Source organism: Mugil cephalus, chromosome 6, assembly GCF_022458985.1.
Source record: "Mugil cephalus isolate CIBA_MC_2020 chromosome 6, CIBA_Mcephalus_1.1, whole genome shotgun sequence".
In the NCBI taxonomy this organism is placed as follows: domain Eukaryota; kingdom Metazoa; phylum Chordata; class Actinopteri; order Mugiliformes; family Mugilidae; genus Mugil; species Mugil cephalus.
The window spans coordinates 17,817,868-17,841,031 of NC_061775.1; the positions used below are offsets into that span (position 1 = coordinate 17,817,868).

Here is a 23,164-nt window from a genome sequence, read left to right on the forward strand (position 1 = left end):
TTCTGGCAGGTTTGCTCTTTCTCTCTTTATCACGAGATTATTATATCATCGACAATAGTAGGAGAATAAACGCACTTGGTAGCTATGCAAACTGTCTGTCATGTGTCTGCATAATTATCAGCCCTGAACATTTATTGTACTTTTCACGAAATCATTTGAAATTGTGAACGCTGGTTGAACAGAATGAAGTCCTTGATGAAATAATGGTGTGCTTCTATATATTAAGGAGTCGCCGTCAGACAGAAAGCAGAGGCACCGTGTCAGCGTTAGCATTGGCTTGTAAATATCACAGGCAGCTGTTTTCAGGGTGAGCTCGCTCACAGGTCAATCGCTATTGATCAGTTGCAACCGCAGACAATGTTTTTTTTTTCTTCCTTTCTTTTTTTCTTACACGAAGCTCGAAAGTCCCCCGCACACGCTCTAAAGCTTTCTCATGTGAACCTTTTCCACACTCAGTTAAGCACTTTGCTACGTGCCTGATTTAACAATGCCGCCAGGTTTATCTGTTTGCCCATTGCCAGGGGTTTTTGAGTGATTCCACAGATGATAATGATTAAGTAGTCTGTTTTTTCTTTTTTTTTTTTCTTTCCTCCCGAATGCCAGCCGCTGGCTCCCAAGGACCCGCCAGGTGAATTTGGGAAGCTGACACAGGTGAAGCGGCGAATCCAAAACAACCCCCTCCATTGTAACGGCTAGCCTCTTCCCATGCCCGACTGTTAATGATTACTCCGCGCTGCCAGATGAAAAAGGCCACATTGAGAAGGAAGGAATGAGGAAAATGCATGAGAGGTCCTTTCTTTCTTTCTTCCACCTCCCCTTTCCCCTCCACTTTTCTGTCAATAAACATTGTCCTCTTTGTGGCATCAGTGGGAATAAAGTGTCTTTTTGGGCACGCTGGAATTTGTGAATTACTTTGAGTGTGAGAACTCGAGAATGTCAGCCAGAACTTGCGGGGTGAGCAATGTGGATCGATGTTACAACTTTGTGATGGAGGCAGGTGCAGCGCGGAGGCACCGAAAGAATGTCTTTTTTTTTCTTTTCTTTTTTTTTTTTGTGCTGCCTGCAAATTGCACAGGGATCCATTTGTCGTAATCAAATGACCTTAGATACTTGTTTGATGTCAACAACGCTAACTCTGCCAACATATACTTTATTACCTTGTGTGACATGGCAGTGGAAGTGGCCGAGTCTGAAGTCTAGGTCTTGTTGATTAGGATAAATTCGAGTGGCGATTTAAAACTGGTGTCAAGCAGTATCTGTTTGCATTTCAGGAAGGCATAACGATAGCGAACAAGGCAGTCTGTCTTAGCGCTTAGGCAGCCACTTGTGATCTGATTTGAGTGTCAGTTCTAAATTGCGTGAGAAAGGCATTTGGGAAGCATCTGTTAAATCTGACTTTAGTGGTTTTCCAAATGTTTTTCCTGTTTTTAGCACCATAAGTATCCAAATATCGTGACACAAGGAGATGAAAAGACACGGGCATATAGCCTTCTCATTGCAGCAAAGCAGCAAATTCCTATGTTATGCTGACGATACTCAAACAAATGACTTTTTTATGATTAACAGGTAATCTAGAGCAGCAGCAAACACCTGCACATCTCTTGTGAAATAAAGTTCTCAAAGGAGATAAATGATGTGGTGAAATTTTGCTGCAACAAATTCACAAAGTCGCCAAACCCTGTATATGTCTCCCATTCCTCTTTCATCAGTCTATTACGACAAAGCTTCTCAGACCTTCTCTAACGACGTTTGACAGCATCATGGACATTTTTTTTCTCCGCCGTCGAGCATCTCAAGCAGAAGACAAAAGCAAAATTCAAATGCCTTCATTAAAACCATCACACAGCCAGTAAGGCAGTGGATGGGGGGAGCCATCTATACTGTGTCCTATTCCTTTTCTCCTCGCCCCTTCCATCTAAGGATGCTGTATGGGCGCGTGGACGGGTACACATGAGCCCCTTCAAAGAGCTCCGCTCCATGTCACCGTTGCTGGCAAGTGTCGGGGTTCTCATCAAAGGCCTGTCCTCACTCTGCCTGCCTGGAAGCTCTTCTCCGACAAGAGGCCTGGGTCATCAAAGGGGGACAACTCGGGGAGGGATGACGACGGGCCACAGCAGCCAAGACTATAGGGCAGGGGACACCCGGTTGGAAATAGGGGCCGACTGGTGACAGACAGGCAGGCAGGCAGGCGTGGGGGGCGGATCCGGGGGTTGGGGTTCAGTTCGCTGACCTTTTAAGTGCCAGCGACACGAGCTGTTTCCCTGACAGGCTCATCCTTTGCTCTGTCAAACGAGCAACAGTCATGACGCCTGATCTTACAAGATCTGCCGCCCGCTCTACTAAGACCGTATGAACTTTCTGGCATGGCAGAGAGAAGGGATTCGCCACGTGTTTTTTTCGAGGAGGCAAAAGGGTGGAATATAATCTCCGTGCAATGCCGGTACAGTCAATAAACCCACTGATAATCGTTTATATGATTATACAAAGTTCAAATGTGCCATTTGCTGCACTTAGTGAGCAATAAAACGGGCGAATTATTCAGTTGCTGTACGTTTATCTCATCACGTGGTGATGGGAAACCTACTTTCTATTTCTAGCAGTGGTGACTCAGTAAGCGAAAAACAATATAATTTATTTGACATCATGTGTTTTAGTCTTTAGTCTAGTTGATTTTGCAGAGGCACAAACAAAACACGCACTGTTTTATCGCTAATCTCAGAAATGAATCATTAAGTTTCATTTAGTTATTTAATTAATACATTAATATCTGTACTTGGCTGAAATCAACTTGTATGAGATCAGGGGTCTCCAACGTTTTTCAGGCCAAGGACCCCCAAACTGACAGAGAGATCTATATGTGTTCTATATTAAACTTGGCCTAGTGCTATTTATTAATATACATTATTATTATTATCATTTTGCATTCAATATTAAGCTATTAAACTAATATGCTTATTCATTTTTTTTGCAACAGTGTGCAACAGTAGGGTGGCCATGCCACCTCCACAGACCCCCTGTCGAAGACCCACGTATTAGAGGCAAGTAAAAGAAGTATAATGTTTGACCTATTTTATGGCAAAGCCTTGTTTTGGTCCGCTCCCATTTGCTCTGCCCCTGCCTTACTTAACACTTCCTCTAACTGTTTCAAAATAAAAGCTTGTGGCCTCTGCTCCGATTGAGCTCTAAGTTGAGGTATGCAGCCGCATAGTGCCAGGATTATTTTCCTCTCTGTGAGCCGAGATGACAGCAATAACCAGCAGAGAGCTCGAATGATCCAGTTAGTACTGATTAGCTAAATAAATTATATATTCCTTTTATTTTTCCCTCTTTATCCACCCTTATTTTGGTGCTTTTTTATTTGTGTCTATCACAGCCCTGGCCCTTCTTGATGGCCTGGCCTTTAACTAACTACTACTAGTTACATTTGAAAAGTCGATTCATAAAGCATAACCAATAGATTTGATAAATAAACATTTATTACGGTGCTTAAATTTGTTGAAAGGAAAAAAAGTGCAATACTATAATTTGAAGGTGAAGGAGATAGTTGCCAGTTTAATAGCATCTCACCCAAGGTAATTAAAAGGGAAGGTTATATTATTCGTATGTTGAGAATCCGCTGCAGTTTTTTTTTAATCTTTTAATATTGTTATTCTCACCGGCTTCTTGTGCATCATCTCCACCACAGACGATGTTCAGGCGCCTTTAAGTCTTGTTCTGAAATTGCTTTGTGGTCGAAATTTTACATTCTGAGCCAAAATATATCTAACTACAAATCCAAGAAATTATTTACAGCAGCATAAATGAAAGACTCTTCTACGTTCTGCAATCCCAAATCTCCACCTGTCCTTGAGTGGAGCAAAACTCATTACAAGGGTTTAGCTTCTAAGGTTCTTGCAGAAAACACACTCCCCAGAAATCACTTCAAACTGGCTTCCAAATCCACATTTAAGGCTACGTTTCAAGGTGCGATCTACTTAATATTTTAATATCATCGCTAATTTTTGGTTTTAAAAAATAAAATAATATAAAAAAAAAAAAAAAAAAAAAAAGGGTGAGACGTTCCGAGCAGGAACTTCTACTTGCAGCAGCCGGCGATGAAAAATACATATCCTCCAAGAAACCAATTTAACACCTTTATGATCGTTAAGGCGAGTGGGATCAATGCCCAGATCAATCGCTTAGCCCATAGCTTTTGTTCAAAACCACTGGCTGAGATTAATGGGATTTTCCAGAGAGAGGTAGAAAAAGGAGGAGTGCCCAGTTGAGAAAAAAAAGGGGGAGGAATGGAACTGCCAGATAGGGAATGAGAGAATGAGAAAAGACTTGGGGGAAATGGAGAAAATAAAACATCGTGATTAAGAGTAGATATTCGCTCCGTTTCTAGGCAAATGTAAATTAATTGGAAATGGAGCATTCGGACGCGCGCTGACAAAAGTAATGTTTATTCATAGCCCCCTGCTAAGAGTGGAGCAATTATCATGGTGTGTTGAGTCAAAACAGGCCAATGTAGTAGAATCTTTACTCCCCCCCAACCCAACTCCACATAGCCCCCCCACCCCCTCCTCTTTCTTGTGGCCGGGTTTTGGTCTAGTGCCACAAGCATTGTTAAGCTTCGTACGGTACGGTGGGCTTTAACGAGAGTACACAGCTGGATCTGATTTTAATAAGTAGTTCCATTTTTGATGTGGCATAATGAACAGATTAATGGAATCTCCTTCTGTGGAGCCTTAATGAATGGAGGGAGTTTTTTTTTTAACGCAGGGGGGAGAACTCGCGCACACACACCCACACACACACATACGCGCATTAACGCAGGCTGTGAGTTTATCTGCCTCAAACGACTTGTACATAAACAATAGCCACGCTTCTATCTTCCCTCTCTCTGCTGGATCAGAATCAATGCTGTCTCGAAATACTACAGGTGAGATTTGAAGCTGACATCAATGCCTGTGCGTCTCTAGCAGCCGTCCTTTGGTGCGGTCCTGTCTTGGCATCTGTTCGCCTTGAGCCAAACAGGCCGTGTATTCACCTGGGAACAGGCATTAATTTACCTAGAACAGCGCCTGTTGTTCTCAGAGTGTTGCAAACACTTAATTACGCCGCGCTTGACAGTGCACCGTAGCTCATTTCCAGTTAAGTTCGTTAATTTAATTGAGGAGTCTCGGTGTGGGGTGGAAGCAGTGGAAAACGTTGGTGATTTTTTGGCGATTCGGACTAAATGGGCAGCAATGTATCACAAAGCGGTAGAGCGGTAAATGCTTTTGTATGGGTGAGCACGTGCAAACAAGTCGACCTGAATTGAAATCTTGCTAACAACCTCTTTATTTGTTTATGACCCATCATGTTAGTTAGAATACCAAACAGCAGCAACAAACAAAGAGGGCAAAATCAAGTCAGTAGTTAGTCTGTAGGCAGCATCCTGTTTTCGATTTAAACGAAGCACAAATACCCATTGAATCCCCCTGCAAATCATTTCTGACAGCCATTACTGTCACAAGCCGCAAACAGAGATACATCCATTCAGAGAAACAACACACTGAGTGACAAAACCCCCCAGGATGTCCTTCTTTTCTCCACGCTCTGTAGAAGTTGATGAAAATATAACACCCCCCCACCCGTTTCATCACTTCAACAAATCCACCTTCCGCTTATCGTGGCATGCGGCACCTTTTACGTCAAGATACCGGGGTCGGCGGGAGTGATAAGGATGCTGGGAAAACGAGCAGGTGCCAGGTGGCTGCACGGCAGAGAGAGGAATGATAATACTGGTGATAACGTTCCGAGCAACTGGCTTCGCCAGAGCCAATTTTGTGAGTTGAGTGAGGTCAGCGAATCGTGCTAAATTACCGGATAATTATCTTAGATTAAATCAGGGAAACATGACTCAGCTGTGTGGGCAGTAACTGAAACTGAGCCCGTCTTTTATTACAAGTGTGATTTTTTATTTTTATTTTTTTTGTATTATTCCATTTCACTTCATACACACGTAATATGTTCTTAAACAGTAGTAATTTGTATTTATGCAATACAGCTCACGTGGCTCGGTCCGGCTGTGCTATAAGTAGCAGCGAGTGTTTCTCCCAGCTTTGAGTCGTGGGCTGTGACGGTATGTGACACTAGGCGTATAACACCGTGTAAATGCTTATCAGCATTTCATGTCAGTGGCACCTGTTTGTTGGCTCCGTGCGTCTCTGATCCAGCAGATCAGGTAGTGGAGAATGCCTTCGTGTTTGTCTCCAACTGAGCACACAGAAATCCTAGACTGTTATTGTGTCTCTTAGCAGGCACCGAGATGCCGCTGGCCATCTGTGAGCTCGGAAAATATCACAGGAGGCACAGAAGGCCTCCTCCAAGAAAACAAAAGTTTTTTTTTTTTTTTTGAGTTTGTGAGGCTCACTTTAGAAATGTACAAGTACTATAGATTAATTAGCAAAGTGTCAAATATGCAATTTCGAGTGTTTCACAGGGTTAAATAAGAAGTCTTCCTTCTGGGCTTCTGAGGGTGTCCTGTGGTGTCTGGTAACAGAATGTTGACAGTGGGGACCTTTGGATCCTATAGGTTGAGGGGAGGGGCCTCTGTGGATCATCCCACAGATACTTGATCAGTTTGGGATGTAGTGAATTCGGAGGCCAGTGCTTTTGTTCCTAAACCGTTTGAGTGTGTGTGTTTGTCAGGCTGCATCCTGCTGGGGATGACTGCTGCCGTCAAGGAGTGTCATTGCTATGGAGTAGGGGTGCCTGGTCTGCTCTAGGTGGGTGGTACATGTCTAAGGAACATCCACACGAATGCCAGGTCCAATGGTTTCCCAGTAGAACACTGAATTGTCACAGGATGCTCAATGTTATTCACGTCTCCTGCCAGTGGTTATTGTGCCCCATTGGTGTAGGTCTGTGAAGGACCTCAGTTGTTCAGGTCAAGGTACATCCAAAAAAGAGTTTAAAAAGGCGAGTTTTGAGAAGATGTTTGTTTCACCATTTTTCCAAATAGCTCTTCAGTTCTAGACTTCTATTTTCTATTAATGACCAGAAACTAGCCGGATAACCATCGTTAACAGAAACCAGTCAAGCAAGTTTCTGATGGATTATACCCAAAGAATTTCCCATTTAAACCTCAAACTTCCCACCAGTCTCTAAGAACTGGAGAACTACTCAGACTCTTTTTGCATAAACCCCATAGGTGTATGTTGTACCTACATTAAGAGATAATACTAAGCCTTGATTCATCAGTGTTGAGCACATCTTTCCAAATTAAAGCACTTTGTTCTTAGCATCACTTATTGAACAAATGAGAATGGGGACCTTTATCTGTCTACACTGTTTGGCACAAGAGAGCGACACGTAACATTTAAAACTCTGCAACAGAAATCTTAAGACTAACGTGTATTTAAAGAAAGTGTGTTTTCCTTGTTGTCGTGTTTGTTGTGCTTGTTTCTGTTAGGGTGAAGTAGCTGCCTACGTCTTCTGACCCGAGTATAAGTTTTTTGAATGTATGTCACACCAAGAGCAGAAATGCCTTTGTAAGAGTGAATGAATACCGCATTGTGTGTGTGTGTGTGTGCCAGAAATACATTTGCGCGTTTCGGTGTGCGTGCGTATGCGTCTGATCGATATCGCAGAGGCACTGAGATTGATTGGTTCCCACGGTGACCGCGTTAACAGACTCTGGAGGCTGACCTTTGACCCTGAGAGCCCTCCGCATTCGATTGGCCGTGCCCTCTCCCCCTCTCCCCCATCTTCACATCTTCTCACCCGTCTACACATCCTGGCATTCTTCTTCTTGTCCATGACTTGCGGTGGAAAAGGGGGAAAACAAAAACACTGCCGGTGATTGGACGTGCCCCTTCTTTCCCTCCCTGCCCTCTCCTGTCTGCTCTTTCATCCTATGCGCCGCGCTTTTGTCCTGAGCCTTGTCGGGCGGAGAGGAAACAAGACGTGGGCCTAATAAGGCCGTCTAGGTCTGCCCGGGCCCCGCCTCAACACACACGCCGACATAAGGCAGACACAGGACGTACAGTGCATAACTACAAATTAAGGCGAATCAGTAGAATTTGCGCGCTTAATAATGAATACGTAAATAATGACTGAATAATATGCACCACGCTGCAGAATAAACAGCTGCTGGAGCTAAAACAAATAATGGATCATGGCACGTAAGGTTAAGTTGTTAGCTTTAGCCCGTATGAGCACACACACACACACACAACACCTGCGCACGCACACATCTGTGAGAATCCGAGAGAAGCGTGGCACTACATTCATGAGGAAGGAAAAACAAAGCATCTCTGTGGGCCCCGCGCGTTTCAGCGGGAAGAATGTCTTGTTTTCTCAAGGTCGCTGATGATGGCAACAAACCCTCCTATCTGTCTGATATCAGTGTGGGGATTTGTGGGTGAACCAAGAACGCCCCAAACTTCCCTATTCTGTTTTTACTTGATGCATAAGCATATGAAAGATAGAAAAATCAATAAGGCAAGAGAACGGACCGGTGAGAGGCCAGACATGAATTTCAATAGATGTTTTTTTCATGCATGCGATGTTTATTGTTGTCTGCAGAAAAACTACCAGATACTTATGAAACGGGTAACGTCTGACAGCTAATATTAATACCCCCCCCCCAAAAAGAAAAAAAAAGCTAATTGGGCTCAAGCTTATTCATATATAAGACGCCACGCTAAGAAAATGAGGGGAAAAGTAGGTTATGAGAAAGAAATGTACGTACTGTTGCCTAATTTCTGAAGAAAGTTAATCCATGAGTGGATAGCTCAGAGGCAAGGAGTTATTTTTTTTGAATGCTATTGTTTCCATGATACCTTACAAGTAGATAACCCTACCCAACCCCCCCATCCCGCACACACACACACAAACACATGCACAAAATCTCAGGGCTTAGAGCTAAGAAGCTATCATCTAATTATCAAAAACACAGAGAGGCCCTAATCAATTATTCACATGAACATTAGACCGCTAATACACATGTAGCCCAGGGAATGGCATCTCCCAAAAGTAACCCTTCCCCTCTCTTTCTCTCTCTCTCAAACGCACACACACACACACACAGACACACACACACTTGGATGCAGTCATGTCAAGACCTGCATACTTACACAGAGATGCACTCACAGATGCTTGACAGTAATGTCCATACCTGCACACACACACACTGGCCACTCCGCTCTCTTACCCAGAGTCCCTCCTCCTTCCATCAAACACAGACTGAGAGAATGCATGCCATCCAAACGTAATATGAGTGCTGCTTGTAGACTGTCTATAAGGTTCCTGGCTGGGAGGTACTGATCATAGAAATCCTATTGATCCATCTGCATCCCCCCCGCCATCACTCACACACACACACACATTCCCCCAAGCGCACACAAACACACGCCCAGAGGTTAATCTCCCAGGCGATTCCTGCGCATTAAGCCTCGGTCATTGGTTTTTCATGCCGCGAAATCATTATTTGAGCTAATGCCGCAATTTATGACTCGGTGTTTGTTTGCTTTGTGTGAAAGGAAAAGGTAGAGTGGGTGCATTACAGAGGTGGGGGTGAGGAAAATGAATGTGTCTGCGTGCGGGTACGAAGCGGACCTCTGTTTGGTTAAAAGCGAGTTCTCTTTGTCGCGTCAGATCTGAGGGAGGTGCTGAATTTACGTTTGTGCATAAATGTGCACGTTCATTGCGTGAACTGATATGTGTGTGTGTGAGTCATTGACAGACAGTGGGAAATGAGCTCATAATATTTGTCTGGCTGTCTGTGTGTTAAGAGGAAGAGATGACAAGAAGAAGAGGAGACTAAAGGTTTCACCCTTTTGTATTATTCAGAACGGTAGAGACACTCCTTAACTCTCTCCTAGACCCACAGACACAAACACATATGCAATAAACCTTAACGCAGCAAGGAAGACCGAAGCTGTTTTAAAATGCAGAGACTGACGCAGTGATGCTTTCTGTCTGAGAGGGTGGGAGACACATATTCCCATTAGCGTTTGACATACTGGGATGTTTTTTTTTTCCTTGGGGGGGGAGGGTTGTAAGGGGGTTTACGCGGTGGGTTTCAGAGCAAACAGCTGTGAATCCTCATCCAAGCGTGGCACCGCTCCAGAGATCACTGAGATCACAGCCCTTGATGCACAAATTAAATATCTGAGTTACCTAATTGAACATTTCCAGAGCTTCTGATATGTAAACCATCGAACTACAAGGAAGTCGGGGCATCAAAACCACAACGCCGCAGAACAGATGGGGCCCTGCTTCTCCCCAAAGTGCATCTCCAGGCCTTGTCTGACAGAAACTGCCACGAATGCATCTGGATTAGGAAAAAGATGTCTCTCTGTGGCACTGTTGCTGCAGGCCTGGTGCTGCTGCTGCTGATGGGAAGTGCATTGCAACATGTGGTGCATAAAGCATTGGCCTAAGGGAAGGTGAGACTGCGGCTTGCCGCCTGAAAAACCTTGTCTCTTTCTGTTTTTTTTTTTTTTTTGCTCAGCATCACTGGTTCATTTCTAGAAGTTTAATGGTGTTGTCGACACCTTTCTCAACAAGTCCCCTTTCGGCATATTTGGTTTATTGCTCGTCATTGTTTCAGCTTGCTTGAAAAGCCTTTTTTATCCCCCTCTGAGAGGGCGCAATCCGAAAAGAACGCGGGCCTGTAATGGCTATTATTAGTGCCATGCCTTTATTTCACATATATGGAATCGTTTATCCGTGGCTTGTGCCAGGTTTGCAGCCATGATATATGGGGAGAAACAGAAAAAACAGACTGGCAGATTGAGAAGTGAGGAAGAGGGAATGGTGTGAGAGTAATAAAAAAAAAGTCCTGGTCTAATGTAAAAGAAATAAGAAGAGCAGGAGGCAAATTAAAACCAGCAAAGAGTGGAACGCCCAAAGTAAGGGATAGGGAACAGGTGTCTTTGTCCTACTTTGATGGCAGGGCTAAAGCCTTTTTTCTCGGCCCGGGTCGCTGTTTGGCGTGCAGCCCCATTGAAATTTCTCGCCCGTCGTCACAACACAACCACAATGTCTCGTGTTACTCCTACGAAGTGCGTGCATCAGTCATCGGTGTGCAAATTCAATCACCCGCCTTACCAGTTGAATATAAATACCCCTCAACTCTTTAAGTGTAAAACTAGCCGGCGGGCTGTCGACTCCGCTCCACCACTGTCTTATCTATTGTCTCCAGGACCCGAGCTTCCCCACACCCTATCCAGAATAGGCATGCCATAAATAAGCATCAAAAATAGACATTGGGGGACAACTGTTGACAGCCTAGTGACGAAAGCGGCGGACACAGTCACAACCTCTAGGCAGGCCGGATTACAGGCAGATAATTGAGGCCACGCAACTTGGAAACACAAGAAGCTAGGGTCACTTTGTATGTGTATTTTTCTTTTTTTCTTACCCGGTAAGGTTGAAGCATTGTGTTTCATGATGGGGTTTATTGAACAACAATAGCTTAAATAATTATTTTACGATATAAAGATCTTATCTTATCTCATATGAAGTAAAACGGGTTTACCAAATTTGGACTCGCAAACTAGTTGTTGTACCTTGACATGTTAGTTATTCAAACTGAGTAACGTTAGATTTTACAGTTCCGTCCATAAATACCATGAGTCTAGGAAATCAGTAGGTGCACGGAACAACGGTGCCCCTTTTAGAGCTATTTGTTCTTTGATACCTTCCAAACTGTCTCCCGCACAGAGATTAAGTTCGGGCAGGCCCGAATGGAGGAAGATAAATTCACTGACATGTTTGCATAGTTCTGTATGGTGAATTTAGTTTAGAGGTTGAGGGTCAACGTAAGGCTGCGGCAGCCACACCTCGGCCCCTCTGACCTCCGCGAAACCCTATAGCCGGGAGCTATTTAAAAGCAAAATGCCAACACTTCTGTCTGTATATTTACTAGTCGCCTAACAACACATTGCCTCCCAGTGCTACTGTTTTTTTTTGTTTTTTTTGTATTTTTATGAAGATGCACTCTAATTTTACCTTTGCACCATTTTATTTTTTGCTTGTAGAGCTTCTGATGGAAGCCACGGACGGGAAGCAAAGGTTTCCGCATTAAAAGTAGATTAAAATGGCTGCAAGAGGAGGAGAAGGGAGGGAGAAAGTTGCTTTGTACTTTGGTGGAGTGTGTAAATTGTTTGCACACCGCTGAGTTGATTTGTTAGCAGCCCGACCGGCTAAATCAAGTCCCCATATCCACTTTGTTTACCCAATTTCTCCGTCTTCCATTCTCACTTCCGCTCCTTTCAGCCTCTCTCCGTGTCTCCCTCCCTCCCCGCCGATTTGACTGACTGTCGCCAACTTGTGAAAGAACAACTGTGTTAGTTCGGGGGGCACCGGGGCTAACAGCACAGCCTAGTCACCTGCGTCACCGTCTTAACAAGCAGCATGACCTGCCAATAAAAAAGGCTTTTACCCTGATCATCCTCAAACAAGACTTAAACGCAACATGCTCTTTCTCCTGCCAAACGCCCAAAGTGCTCACAAATGCGAATCAGGCCGTGTTAACTTGCCTGAAAATGAAAAACTACAGAGGAGGCATTTTTCTTTGCGACTACATCAGCAGCGGCTTGAAAAGGGAGGTGAGATGGCGCAAGACACAGAGACAGACATAGGTAAAAAGAAAAAAAAAGCAAGAAAACAACACATCTCTTCTACAGGTCTAAAGTGGTGGCGCGGAGACTTGATCCAATAATGTCCATCTGTCAACAGCGGCATGTTCCGTTCTCACATGCTCAGCGTCAATTTCCGTTGAGTGTTGAAACGGTGAAAGAATGAAGGCAAAAGACTCCTTGAGAGAGGAAACGTTCCTGAGGACGGTCGAGTCTATCATTGCTCAGAGCTCTGTAAACTTGTACTTCATGACAGCCTTTCATCCCTCATCAAAGCAACAAGTACATGAGCAGACTTTGCGCATGCTAAAAGCCCCCGTCGTCTCCTTAAAGCCGCCGCTCCTCTGGGACGTGCGACCTTAAATCTTCTCTTTTAACAAGTTTCCTGTTCTTCCTTCCGGCCTCCTGCACTCCCCCCCCCCCCCCCCGGGGTCGGGACTTACGGGACCGTTCCGGGGTTTGTAGCGGCTGTATGTTAATGCTCAACCATCAGGGGACGCGAGGAGGACATTGCTTTCTGTCAGATCAGTGGTTGCCGGGCAGTCAAGCCGAATGGCAATGGCTGCTGAAAAAAATGCAGACTCTGTGCTGTGCTATGCCGGCGAATGAACAGTGATGTAGAGATAATCTTAAAGCTATCACAGTACAACTATGAAGGATTTTTGCAGGTGACGGCATCCAGTGAAGGCGAAGGAGCGAAGGTGCAACCTGTAGCCCTCCAGGTACAGAGCGCCCCCTGTTATGTCTGACTTATGTTCTTTTACCGACTGACCGAGCACTGTGGCTTTAAAACACATCGACCTTTCCCGTTTTGTATTGGTAGCAATGAAAAAAAAAAAAAAAAAAAAAAAATCAGGAGGGCCGTTTTACAGTATTTATGAAAAAAGACGGGGAGTGATGTCTTGCGTGACGGTCAATAATTTATGAATGAAAAGAGGCCTTTGTGAACCTCCACCACCAAACTCTTGCTCCTACCCGGTGCTCCTGATCAAACAGATATTGTTACCACTAAAATAGCAACTTAAAAAAACACACACAGCCAGACATAAGGCCTGCCCGCTGCCGGGAGAAAGACTCGCAGCGCAGCGGCGGGGGAGGCTGGGGCCGGTGGAAAGAAAGAAAGAAAGAAAGAAAGAAAGAAAGACAGAAAGAAAGAAAGAAAGAAAGAAAGAAAGAAAGAAAGAAAGAAAGAAGTAGTTGACAAATAGAGATTGACAAAACTAAAGTAAGTTCAAATTCCGTTCTGACAACTACAACAAAAGTCTGAACAGGAGCGATGGGAGTATGTGCTGGTGGGGGGGACAATACTGTATGCGTATTTGTGGTTGTGTGCGTGTGTTGGGGTGTGTGTGTGTGTGTGTGTCATCTATCACTGGACAAATGCTGGGCTGTAGGAAGGGAGGGGGGGGTTGGAGGTGGGTTGGGGGGGTTGTCGGCCAGAATGGTGCTGCTCCTCAAATGAAATAATATATCTTTGAAAGCCTACGCCCCGCGCCAGGCCCTGGGCCCATATATCAAGCCCAAGAGCGTCTGGTGGATCCGCTCCAGGCCCATTAACCTTCCACCTGTTCCCCCCTCCTCTTTGCACCCCCCCCCTCACCCTACCCCGGCAACCTACCGGTCCTCCTTTCACCCTCCCCTGTTGTCCTTCGCTGTGCCCCCTCTCCTCCTCCTCCTCCTCCTCCTCCTCCTCTTGCCCTTGGTCGTTGCCTCTCACGGTCCCTTGTTCATCTTCCCATTTAACCCCCCAATCCCCCCCCCCACCCCCGAAACCCCACCCCATCCTTATTTCCCTCTTTCTGTCCTTCTCTGGCCTTCATTATCCCCTTCTCATGTTCTCTCCTTTTCTGTCTATCTTTTCCTCGTTCTCTTTCTTGGCCAATTCTTTTCTGTCTCCGTCTTCGCTATATCTCTTTGTCTCCAACTCCCTGTGTGAGTTTGTCCTCCCTCGCTCCCTCATGGCCACAGAGCTGCTGCTCAGTCTCAGTCCCATGTCACAGTCTTTGCTCCCCTCTGTCTATTTGTCTTTTTAACTCATTCAGAGTCAACACGTCTCCTCTCCTCTCCTGTCCTATTTCTCCACATCCACCTTTCTCTTTACGTTCTTTCATCCTGTTCAATGTAAAGCAAGCTATGGGGTGTTAGTGTGTGATGTGTGTGTGTGTGTGTGTGGGGGGGGGGGGGGTTGCAGCACAACCTGCAGAATAATTCAAATGCAATGGACCAGGGACACAGTTACAAATCTCTGCCAACTGCGTGCGGCCGCCAACCCCATCACGCTCGCAGTTTGTCAGGATTGGGGTGTTGGGAGGGGAGGCTGTTGCGGGTGGGATGGGGAGGAGGGGGGAGGAGAGGGGGGAGGGCCGTTGACCTCTGTGACAAGACAGACATTGCAGCCCGAGGCTCTGCATCACTGTGTGTGTGTGCCTGTGTTCTGCGCGCGTGTGTGTGTTTCGGGGGGTGGTATAGATATACCACTTCCCAGGGTTCACGGATCACGCCTAAAACGGCTTATTAATTTCCACTCAGTTATGGGGTGTGAAGAAAAAAAAAGAAAAGGTGCAATCACCGGTCAACGCAGAGCAGGGGCAATACACCCCCTACGCTCCTGACACACACACACACAAACATCTACATGCACCTTGAAAATTAAACTGCTGCTGGATAGGTCATGGTAAAAAAAAAAAAAATTAAAAATTAAATTACCGTGGATGTGGATTGGTGTGCGTGCATGTGTGTGTGTGTAGAAAAAAAAGACCCTCCAGTCTGAACTGGGCGGGTGGGTGGTGTAAGTATAATTTCACCAAAGTAAATTCATGTAATATTTATGGATGTAGATGGAGGGGGTGTGGGGAGGGGGGTGAAATTATGCAGCAGTGTAGTGTGGAGGCGCATCAGAAGACCTTACATTATTCACTCAGGTAAATCTATAAGTCGAGAATATTCAGGTGCGAGATGTGAACATCACCCCCTCCCTCACCCCCTCACACCATCCTCTTGTCCAGCCCTGGGGATCTGTCATACAGTGTGATTGACTGATGGGCAGCCGCTTAAAAGTACTGGAATAAACTGGCGCAGAAGTAAATAATTCTTCAAGACTTTAAATGGCCAGGAGTTCTTTATTTTTTGGGGGGGAGGGGGATTTGCAGATTTTTATTAATTTTGTATGGATTTTTGGGGGAACTCATTTTGAAAATGATGGGTGGCTTAATGTTAGGTTATATCAAATGTGGTGTCCTGCACTTTATATATACTTTATATGTAATATAGCCATAACATTACAGTCAAGCAAATTTCTTTTTCTTTTTCAAATGTTATGTTCAGCCGTCATGTTCATCAGTATTTTAAAGAAAGTGCCCTTGAGCGAGACACTGTAGTTCCACCGAATTATTTCATTTTTAATAGGAAATTGACAGCACCCGAGAACAAATATGATAAGAAAGATCTGGGGGATGACCTCTCCTCTCCTCTCCTCTCCTCTCCTCTTTTGTTACTCCCTCTCCTCTCCTTCCCTCTCTCCGCCGCTCTCCCCGCATTCCTCCTTTGCTCATCCCTCCTCACATCTCCCCTCTTTGTTTCACCTCTGTTCTCCTCGCCTGTCCTTTCCTCTCCCCCGCCATCTGTTTATCCAATATGGCCGTCCCATCTCAGCTGGGAGCTTTCCCAGGGAACGAGACTTCTAATACAGTTCTTCCTCAACATAATGGCCCTCAGTTCTGCTTTTGCCATTCCCGCATACATGCAGAGCAGGGCAAAACATAAAAAAAAAAGAAGAAAGAGACGCAGAGCAGCACAAAAACCTGTCTGGGATCCCCCCCTTACACCCCCAAACAACCATCCCTCGGCTGCTAAAATAAACATGGGCACCACATTTCCTCATATATATATATATATAAAGTTGCACAGTGTTTGTTAATCATTTTTGCATGGGTTTTGCGTTAGATTTAAGGTTCACATTTGGTCCTCCTGTGGGATTCTTCAAGTATCTGTTGCATTCTAGCATCACGCATTCACATGACAGACACATTTTGTTGAAAAGAATCGTGGGAAGTTTAAAAATTAGCTTTAAGAAAGAAACGAAAAGAACTGTACTGACGACAGTGTAAGTGACGGTGCATTTTTCTTCTCTGTGAAACGGCTGAACTGCTTTAACCTCTATACAGATGTTCGCTTTGTTAAGCTCTGTGTGCTGCGTGTTGACAAGGCCCGCGAAGGTGCTTGTTGTCCCGGCACCGAACACACATCCTTCTTATTAGAGAGGTGCGGAGAGGGAAGAGGGCGGGGTGGTGAAAAGGGAGTACAGTTAGGAAGGTGAGATATAAACACATGAATCATCAATAGTCCCCGATCGCCCCTCTAAAATAAAACTCCTTCCCATTGTGTTGGGTGGTGGGAGTGAGGCTAGCCATCCCGTACGCTGGAACAATGGAGGAGAGGGTAGCGCCGGAGAAGCTACAGTATGAGTCACCGTTACGCATACGTAGACACGGTGCTAATACACACGCAACCTTATTCTCATGATGAATCCAGACAGGAACAATGGGCTTTAAAGAACAAGAAAACATTTCGTCTGATGGAAAGATTCAAATTTTGTCAGCCCGTCTCTTTTTAAAAGTGTAATTTAGCACTCAACTGTGAACTTTAAAGGCGTTTGCAAGACAGAAAGAGTATTATCTCTTACAAGACTTAAGTTTAGTTTATTATATTATTGAGTTTTATTTGTAAAATACAGAGGCACATGTGCGTCTTTACACTCATATTTTTAGATGCGTTGTGGCCAGTCTCTCATAACCTGCCTCATTTACTTTCAGTCAAATAAGTCTCCCTCAGTGACAGGGCGGTTTATTTATCTTTTTAAAGCCGAGTAAGTACCTCTGGGCCCGTTTAACCCAACAAACGGCAAAATTCATGTAAAAAGTTAAAGACCAGTAGCTCTTATAAAAGAAACGTTGAAGCTCATTTTTTTTTTTTAACATGATCTATCGGCCTTGCGGTTGGCACCAAGGCAGGCTGAGGGGGTTCATAGCAGGACAGCGGAGGAAGAGGGAGGGGAGGCATGGCAGAACACCAGCTAACAAATGTCACCGGGAGACAAACACATTTGTTTCCCTGCTTTGAACGCGCTCTGTACATGGGTGGGGATTGACACTCCCACCCCTATACAGGATTAAGCACCGATGTGATTTTGCAAACATTAAAACAAACCATGAGGCACATCCAGACTCGTGACAATGAACAGACACTGACCTACAATGACACAACCGTAGGGAAAATCTACATTTTTCGGGAACAAACGAAAGGACACTAATCAAACATTAAACCTTTCTAAAAGTCCCTGCAGTTTCTCGTGGCAGCTACGAGGTTCAGCCAAGACTCAAGGTTCTCTAACACCTGAGCAATAATGTAATATAACAATAATAATAAAAAAAAAATCAATACACACATTAAAAAGGACCTAAATCTACCTTTTTAACAGCACTGATATGTTGGCATGCCCAATTTCTAATATAGGGGCAGAATAGAATTCGCACAGAATGTTTTCTTTTTCATCCACCCATGCACCTGTCTCCAACTCACTTAAAATGTTATAACGCAACCACAAGCGATCATTGCCTCAGCGCGGCCAAAACCTTCCCTCATCGCTCCACTTTTTTCGCTGATTTCAAAACCAGTGCGCCAGACGTTGTCACGCTCCAACTGTCGACGTGTTAAACCAATCAAATCCGAGGCGGGTTCGGCGGCGAGGGCCCTCCCGCCCCTCCTCGGACCTAAGGTGTTAGAAATAAACGTTCCTCACGTCATGCCTCATTCCCAGAAGGAAAGCGGGGCGGCCTGCTGCACTGGAAAAGAATAGCGAGTGCTCTTTAGAAGGTTCTCCTAATGGCTAAATATTTATGAGCCCCGTGACCGAGGCCAACTTATGGAAACTAAATCTTTAAACACTTTTTGGCAGACGCCCCGCACACACCCTTCCAGCTTGGCTCTATTACCGGAGAAATTCTTTTGTTCTTACCGTGCTAATAATAGCAAGACGGGCTGTGCGTTATGCGTGAGTGGTGTCTATTTCTTAATGTGGCTATGTGTGTGTGTCTCTGTGCGCGCGTGTGTATGATGAAAGTGTATTTATAACTTCCTACAGCGGCACACTGCTCCTGTGACAAAGTTTTAATTCTGCTCCTGCTTCCTGTCTTTCTGGTCCCGGGCTCGATCTCGCATTTGTGTAAGCGGGAGATGCTTGAAGGTCAGACAGGATTCAGAAACGTTGTATTTTCAATCAGAAGTTACTGTAAACCGCCGAGACGCTGTTTCCAGGAGGTCCCTTTTATCTGCATCTGTGGAGCTAAACATTAGCAATGTTTGCCATAGGGCGCATGCACGGACACGCACAGATAAAGGCATAAACACCGTGGAAGGGGCAGAGGTCGTAGGTGGGCTTTGCTCCACAGACCGGTGTCAAACTGCACGGTAGCGGCAAACACATAAAAGCTGCCACTAGAACTTAATGACGGCGCCTTTATGCGCGCATTCTGCACAGTGCGCACACTCTCCGGCCGCAACCATAATGAGCTTGGAATCAGCAGTCCAAATTGGGGGACATATTTTAAAATCACAAACCTTTAAATTTTCAGCACTAGCATCAAGCATTCAAAGAACTAATCTGTTTTGCATGTTCCTCTCACCATCTCCAGCACTTATCAGTTGCTCAGCGATCTTCCCACTAATGAGAAGCGAGCAAGGAACTGTGGGAAAATCTGCCAGAGCCGCAGCTAGCACATTATTTGTCAAATCCCCCACCCCCTACCCCCACCCCCTGTGCTTTAGATGACTCTTTAAAAACAGGGAAAGGGGGGATAAGTTTAATTATCTCCATCACTTGAGTGAAAATGCAGTTTCACCTCCCCAAAAACCACTGGAGCCCGCGCAACTGAAACACGGGAGGCTTTTTTTTTTTTTTTTTTCCTGTAGGGTTGGAGGTAGAGGAAGAGGTTCCTCCTGCATTGAGCCCAGGTCATTTTCTACCTTTGTAACAGGCACTCGGCTCAATTACTATTAAGCTCCGGTAAAATGGGTAGTCATTAGGCAAACATAATGATAGCTCATTCAGCGGCAAATCAGGGAGTGACAAACGCAAGTGGGTGAGATAATTGAATTAGGATGAGGGTGCGAGAAATAGAGAGGCCGCACAATGGAGCAAAAATGATCATTCAAAGTTAATGGGCAAACCACACACAATTATCAGCTGCGGCCACACCCTACAATGAGCCTTTGTGTGCGCGTGCGAGCGCGTGTCTCCTATGTGCATCTGGGGGTGAATGCAAATACAGATCTCAAAAATGTCAATGGGGGGAGACGGCGTGTGCTAAATGTCAACATGTGTTTTTCAAGGACTCTTGTCCGCGTTGTAATTGGCTCCGTTTTTTAATATTGCATTTATTTCATTTGTTATTTTTTTTTCCCCCTTTTGAAAACAAAATAATGTTAAATATTTGGAGGGGATTTCGCAACAGGCCCAGGCCCATGAATATGCAGCTGAGCCTTTGGCGATGCGGCGGCGTGAAACAAACAGAGTGAAAGAAATCAGACAAGGGGAGGGAAAACAGGTGAAACACGGACTAATCAAATGCCTTTCATGTCGCTCTGAACATTAACCTTCATTCAGAGCAAATAAAGCTGAGAGCGTACAAACGCACACCGGAGACTCTCCCTTGAGCTCAGCGATGAATAGGAGCGGGAATTATTACATTTTGGAGCGAGACATTGGTGGATGGTTACTATTGGTCAGCTGGGACAGGCTGTGATAAACATTCACTCAGGACACGGTGTTTTTCGGGACTCGTTTTTGCCGTTTGAAGAGAATTAATGCATAAAACCAGAGAATATGCTTCTGAGGAACGTCCACACCACGGTCTAAAAATTAATTAAAGCATATTTTGCCATTGTGACTGAGTCCTGCATGAAACGATCAGGACATCATCACACAGATCTGAGGAATATTTCAAGGAAATGGTATTCAGTTCACATAAAAAAAAAAAATAAAAAAAAAACTCTGGGCTCCTATTAGAATGAAATGTGCCTCAAGCTCACAGTCAAAGTTTTCAAAACACACGGCAGAAATGTGTCATGCGCCGGGTAAATACAACTAGCTGCTGAATTTTGATCAGGCAGCCGGACGGAGAGCGGTGGCAGCTATGAGCGGACACCGTCTTGCCCCCTACAGCGTTGTGCATTCTGCATTAGCGTTGGGCCAGAGCTTAAAAAAGGAGATTAAAGGTCTGCTGAAGATAAAGGATGGAACAGACGACGTTCGCAAGCTGTAAAGTACTGTCAATTTTGGATGTCATGATGGGGAAAGACTTGGCGCTGCTGAAAGCCTGTCTAGTTACTTGCATTTCAAATACAGCAGATAGGAATAATGGCCCAGACTATGAAAATAAGGTAGTTATACATATATATATATATATATATGAACAGTATATATTACATAAAATAAAACTTTATAAAATAGAGAATGAACACCTACCTTGAGCTCGCGGAAGAAAATGCTGCTGCGTGCCCACTCCACAATGGAGAAGAGCGTTTGGTCGGCCATCTTGCACATCAGGCCAAAGGTGTTGAGCTTCTCGTGCTTGCCCCTGCTGGCCTGCTCCTGCTGTAGATAGGCCAAGATCTTGGCCTGAACCTGCGGCTCATCCGGCTCACACTTAAGCAGCTCTACAATCAGGTGGGGGAAGCTGGGCGGCGAGCCTGATTGGTAGGCGTCGACGTAGGCATAGCCCATAATGGACTCTGGCGAGCTAGTGTACGGGTCTGGGTACTCGGACTTGATGGTGCGCGTGCCCTGGAAGTGTCCATATGCCGCCTGGTAGCCCTGCAGGCTGCCGGCATGCGGCGGCATGGCCATGCTGACTGGCGAAGTGACAAATGGGCTGCGGTCGTAGTCTGTGGGGGGCAGAGCAGTGGCATGGTGGTGGTGGTGGTGGTGGTGATGGTGGCTGGTGTGGTGGCCGGCGTGGTGGCTCAGCGGGAGGCCCTTGGAGGCTGCCGAGTGGATGTTCTGGATGGCTGAGGAGATAGTGAGGTCAGTAGGTACGGCCTGCATCACCTGGCTCATGGCCTCAATCTTCAGGCCGTTCGCTCGGATCAGCGCCTTCTTCTGCTGCTTCAGGGCCCGGTCGCGTTTGTACATGGGGCCGAACTTGTTGCGACCGCCCCGCATTCGGTCCGCCCGCACAGCTGACAGGAAGGACAGGGGGAAAAAAGGAGACAAGGAAGGTGGAAGACCGTGTTAGCTCTGCCGTTCTTGACAGTGTTCATGAAATAAACAGCCATTGTATGCAATTGTTAACGCAATCTTTAAGCTTAGATTATTCAGTATAACGCATACTTCCTTCATGAAGCTGTACAAATAATGAGCTTCATAGCCCTCTGAAAGGATGGAAAAACACTACAGACAACACACTTATTTTAGGAAAACCATACATGGATGTTATTATCCTCATTTGTAACTCGTATGTAGTGCAAAGGTCTTCATGCGGTGATTACGCTTGGAATTTACCTGTTGACTCTTAAACCCTGCAGATCTAACAGATAGCAACGTTACTCATTGACCAGAGATTCAAACGTCAATGAACTGCTCCGCTGAGTGATCATTGTACAGCTGGCCATCTCTCCGTCCACCATTCACAAACCATAGTACGTGGAAAAAAAAAAAAAAAAAAAAGCAAGTATCGGTATAAAACGCAAACAAAACGCTGTTTTTTTTTTTTTTGCACAAGCTTTTAAAATGTCACTCTTAATTAGAGGAAACTTTTTCGTTTTTAAAAAATGGTAAATGTGAAGAGCCTGATAAAAAGTAAATGTGTGTTCGTTTTTTTTTTTTTTTTTTTTTCAGATGAAACAAACATACCCCTGATACCCCCTGCCTTCCGCTCTTGGTGCAGGGTCCTGTGGTGAGGATCACAACGAGTCTGTGCTGCGGGCATTTCTAATGAACAAACTGGGCACACAGTGGACCGCTACGAGGGCCATGTGTGATCTGGCTGACTGCTGCCATGGGGAAGCGGCTCTGCTCTCTCTCGGTTGGGGGGCAGCGGTGTTAATTATTCATACTTAATTACCTCTTACCCTGACGAGGCTCGCCGAGCCCAGCGTGCAGCGAGCTAAAGGACGTCTGGGACTCGTGTGCAGCAGAAAAACACTAACTTGTACCAATATTCCAGAGAATTAACCGATTTATGTTTTATTGTGCACGGTAAGAGCGTCTCTTTCCTTTAAAGCAAATGAATGCACATACATTTGACCTGCTCGCAGAGACCAAATAGTCAGATAACGCAGCCATCCAGCTTGGGCCCACTCCAACTTGCAATGTCTTGACAGATGAATGAAAGAACAGAAGGAGAAAATTGAAGAGGGGGTGTGGAGAGGGCGTGTTGGGGTTTTGAAGTTGGGGCGTAAAGATGGCCAGACACACGCACGCACACGCCGGGGCTGCCTTGGGAGTGATTTTAATGACCTCCGTCACAAAATGCGTCTGTCGCTGATCTGAGGGA

General features: G+C 45.3%; 1 protein-coding gene across 1 annotated transcript in view; it reads right to left on the reverse strand.

Annotated features, from left to right (window-relative positions):
- nr5a2 (nuclear receptor subfamily 5, group A, member 2) overlaps positions 1-23,164 on the reverse strand; it is a 64,650-nt gene that overhangs the window by 28,299 nt on the left and 13,187 nt on the right. Inside the window, exon 4 of the mRNA XM_047586609.1 lies at positions 21,136-21,848. Coding sequence (XP_047442565.1) covers positions 21,136-21,848 — 713 coding nt within the window. The remainder of the gene's footprint in view (positions 1-21,135; positions 21,849-23,164) is intronic.